Source organism: Formica exsecta, unplaced genomic scaffold, assembly GCF_003651465.1.
Source record: "Formica exsecta isolate Colony F162 unplaced genomic scaffold, ASM365146v1 scaffold871, whole genome shotgun sequence".
Lineage (NCBI taxonomy): Eukaryota > Metazoa > Arthropoda > Insecta > Hymenoptera > Formicidae > Formica > Formica exsecta.
The window spans coordinates 310,842-314,681 of record NW_021853643.1 but is presented as its reverse complement, the minus strand read 5'-3'; the positions used below and the strand labels follow the sequence as shown (position 1 = coordinate 314,681).

The window sequence follows — 3,840 nt, the reverse complement described above, 5'->3', positions numbered from 1 at the left end:
TATCTCTTGCCCTAGCCCCCTAGCCGTAACCCGTAACAGCGCGAAAGTTAGTTATTAGTAGACCGATTAATAAATCTGATAAAGAAATAAGAAGAGAGAGAAGCGGAGCAAAACAAAGAGGAGTGACATTTATATGCGAGATTATAATCTATTGTCATAATTTTTCTTTTTCTTTCAATAAAATGCCAGCTGTTTCATATTTGCATAAGTGGGCTCTAGGGTTAGGAGCAGTAAGCGGTGCAATATTTTATTATTATAATGCAAATGATAATACGGACTCCTGGCAAGTGCATAACTCGTGGACGACGAATTACACACCCTCGGTGAAGTGGGACCACAATTGGGATAGGTGATTTATTTTCTTTTTAAATTTATTGTGTGTATTGTTAATAGAAATAACTCGAAAGTAAATGGTTTTGATTTTGTTGATTTGCTGAAAGTTTTATATTTGTGTTACATTGGCAGGAGAGATCCAAAGAGCTTGGTGAAGCCAATGCAAATAAATAGTGAAAATGATGAAAACAAGTACAATGAAAAGTACGAGGCAAAGAAAGCAAAGGCTATACGACATATACTTTTGATTCGGCATGGGCAATATCATATAGATGGAAAGACAGATGCTGAGAAAGTGCTAACTGAACTTGGTATGCTGTAGCACGAGCTTTTGTACAATTAATAATGAAAAAGTTTGAATAACATATTAGAATAGCATAAAGGTGTTTCAATTTAGAAGTGAGTTATTTTGATTCTTGACTCACTAAATTAAATGGCATTATGTTTTTGTCAATATTGTTATCATTGAATTCTTGTATTTTTAATACATTATATATTGAAATCTTTCTTTAATTAAAAGCATGTAAAATATTTTTCTTAATTTTTAGTGTTGCCTATTTATTTAGTGTGTATTGCTTTTTATTTTGTATATGTGATAGATTATATATCATATATATTTACTTTATATTGACAGAGCTTTATATATTTAGGTAGATCTCTCAGCTTAAGGCAGAAATTCACAATAATTTGCTACCATAACCAGTACACTCAGCAATTTTTGAAAAATGTATTTTATACAAATTCTATTATTATATATATTCTTTAAATGTACTTATGGTACTAGGATTAACATGCTTTCTATCTATATATTTATATCTTCCATGATGTCATATTAGAAGATGGCTAATAAGTTATTTTACCAAAAGTATGTAATAATTTGCAATATAGCATGTTTTGTTCCATTGTCACATATCAATAATTCATATTTTACATTTTATTAAAACTAACATTAAATGAGAAGATGTAACACTAGTATTTTCAGTGTTCGCTATTATTTTTCTAAAAAAGCTTGCAACTTGTGGCACAAATTACTGTAACTGGGGCTTTCTATTTAAATCTTTGCTTTATTTTCCTAATTTTACACTTATTATATAAATATAACATATTTATATATAATTATGACATAAACATATACCATATATATATATTGAATTCTATTCTAATTGAAATGAATGCAACTATTCTTCTTAGATCACATGACCAATTCTAGTTAAGAAAGAATTCAATGAGAAAAATATATCATTTATAATATTACATCTGTTTTGTTATTATAAAGGCAGAAAGCAAGCTGAAGCAACAGGAAAAAGGCTAGCAGAGTTAAATCTACCTTATTCATTAATAGTAAGGTCTACAATGACACGTGCTCTAGAAACATCTAAAATTATAGAAAAGAGTCTTATAGATGTGCCTGTTGAGGATGATAGTATGTTAATCGAAGGTGCGCCTATACCTCCGGAACCGCCTATTGGTCAATGGAGGTCTGAGAAACATGTGAGCAAAGTATAATTAATTATTTGTATTATTGATTGTGTTGAGATATTAGAATAAAGTCTCGCAATGCATATAAAACACTATATGTTCCAGTTCTTTCAGGATGGACCCAGAATAGAAGCGGCATTTAGAAAGTATTTTCATCGTGCGGATCCCAGTCAGGAGCATGATTCTTACTCTATTCTTGTATGTCATGCAAACGTCATCAGATATTTCGTTTGTCGGTAAGATTTTCTTCTTTACTCTGGTTTGATATTCTTTCTATTATATATATATATATATATATATATATATATCAAAATGTTCTTCTTTCTTTTAAAGAGCATTGCAGTTTCCACCAGAAGCATGGCTACGAATATGCTTGAAACATGGAAGCATTACTTGGCTTTGCATTCTTCCCAGTGGTAGAGTTACACTCTTTTGTCTGGGTGATACAGGATACATGTTACCACAAAATGTAACATCTAGCTAAAGATGCATGATATCATATATGAACAGCTCATATACAGATCATATCATATATAGACATAATAAATATCAGAATTATTGGCCAGCATATGTATATACACATGTTTACACCAAGAGACTGCATTTTTTACAAAATGTACAAATTTATATGTATAATCGCAGAGATAACTCGTTCTTCGCATGTCTGTTACATTAAAAAGCTGTTTTCTCGCTGCGATCATATTGAATTATGATTTCAGTGTATATTTTACTAATTTATACTAACATACACGAAAAAGCTAATTAAATGTATTTAATGAAAACCATTTAATATATTGTGCGAGAAAAAGATTCACACAATTTTTTAGTTCTCAATTCAATATGGCTGCAGGAAAAAAACAGAATAATATTTCAGAATAATACATGAAATGTGGAATTGTACAGATGTAAGTATTGAATTTTATCAGAAATAATATTTCAAAGTATAAAATAAATACAAAGAAATAGATAATACAGAGAATAAAAGATATTCAAGAAAATGTCTTCTCACATATTTAAATACAATATATTTTCTCTCTTTTAATGAAATTGAATGTATTGTCATCAGCAAATAAAAAAATTTGTCTAAAAACCCAGAAAAGTTAATCATAATATATAAATTATAAAACTATTGTTTGAGCATTTGAATGGTATTTTATATATATATATATATATATATATATATATATATATATATATATATATATATATATATATATATATATATATATATATATATATATATATATATATATATATATATATATATATATATACATAATTTTAAATACACTTGCAATTTTCTAATGCTATAATTTTCATCCTTAGTTTTTATTGTACACATTTTCCCAATTCGAAATTATACCATCTTTTTATACGACTTCACTGGTACAATAAAGGGAACAGTGTTCATTAATTTACATTCTGATCACAATATAAAAAAAAATATCTCGTGTATCATTATTGTTATAATGCTTAAATAATTTTAAATTTATTACAATCTAATTCACAACAGTCAGTCTCTTCGCTTTCCGTGCATAATATCTTTGTAATACTTCTTCGAATAATGGACCTACTGTTCTTTTTATCCAGATGGAGGATCTATCCTTCTTTTCAACAGGCTTCTTCTCATTCTCGACTTCATTTTCTGAATCAATTTTCTTGCTATCTTGAGGTATATTCAGATCCTTTACATATGAATCTTTATTCTTAACATCTATGATATTTTCAACTGTATTCATGTTATTTTTATCTAATTTTTGTTTCTTTTCTTCTGGTTCATGTATCTCTGATTTCTTGGTGTCTTTGCTCCCTGATGGAACAATATTCTGATCTTGTTTTAACTCTTCTTTACTCGTTTCAGTTTCAGAATCAGATTCATAAGTTTCTATCGCTCTTTGTCTATATTGCCTTGATTTTTTAGATTTTATAACTGCTCTTGGTATTTCATCTGTTGCATTAGGCATCTTATTTGCTATTGTATTTTCTTTTTTTTCATTTATGCCATCTGTTGAATTGGTTTTTTCCTTT

General features: G+C 28.2%; 2 protein-coding genes across 3 annotated transcripts in view; one reads left to right on the top strand and one right to left on the bottom strand.

Moving 5' to 3' along the window:
- The first annotated feature begins 11 nt into the window (after nt 1–11).
- LOC115244806 (serine/threonine-protein phosphatase PGAM5, mitochondrial) lies at nt 12–2,670 on the top strand. 2 transcript variants are annotated; one of them, XM_029822750.1, is made up of 5 exons: nt 12–349; nt 466–644; nt 1,610–1,824; nt 1,927–2,048; nt 2,146–2,670. In XM_029822750.1, exons 1-5 carry the CDS (start codon nt 183–185, stop codon nt 2,294–2,296), a joined length of 834 nt encoding a protein of 277 aa, XP_029678610.1. In that variant the 5' UTR covers nt 12–182; the 3' UTR covers nt 2,297–2,670. The 2 variants fall into 2 exon arrangements, with proteins under 2 accessions (XP_029678610.1, XP_029678609.1); XM_029822749.1 differs by having other exon boundaries at nt 1,918–2,048.
- Nucleotides 2,671–3,099: 429 nt separating this feature from the next.
- LOC115244804 (nuclear speckle splicing regulatory protein 1) overlaps nt 3,100–3,840 on the bottom strand; it is a 2,442-nt gene continuing 1,701 nt past the window's right edge. The window contains exon 3 of the mRNA XM_029822746.1: nt 3,100–3,840. This exon is cut by the window's right edge and continues 11 nt beyond it. Coding sequence (XP_029678606.1) covers nt 3,312–3,840 — 529 coding nt within the window. The 3' untranslated portion in view covers nt 3,100–3,311.

Bases quoted from the DNA above. Each gene is read 5' to 3' on its own strand.
- LOC115244806 (XM_029822749.1), top strand. From the start codon at position 183: ATGCCAGCTGTTTCATATTTGCATAAGTGGGCTCTAGGGTTAGGAGCA. The intron at 350-465 runs GTGATTTATTTT...TTACATTGGCAG, and splicing joins TGGGACCACAATTGGGATAG to GAGAGATCCAAAGAGCTTGG. The intron at 1,825-1,917 runs GTGAGCAAAGTA...TATATGTTCCAG, and splicing joins AATGGAGGTCTGAGAAACAT to TTCTTTCAGGATGGACCCAG.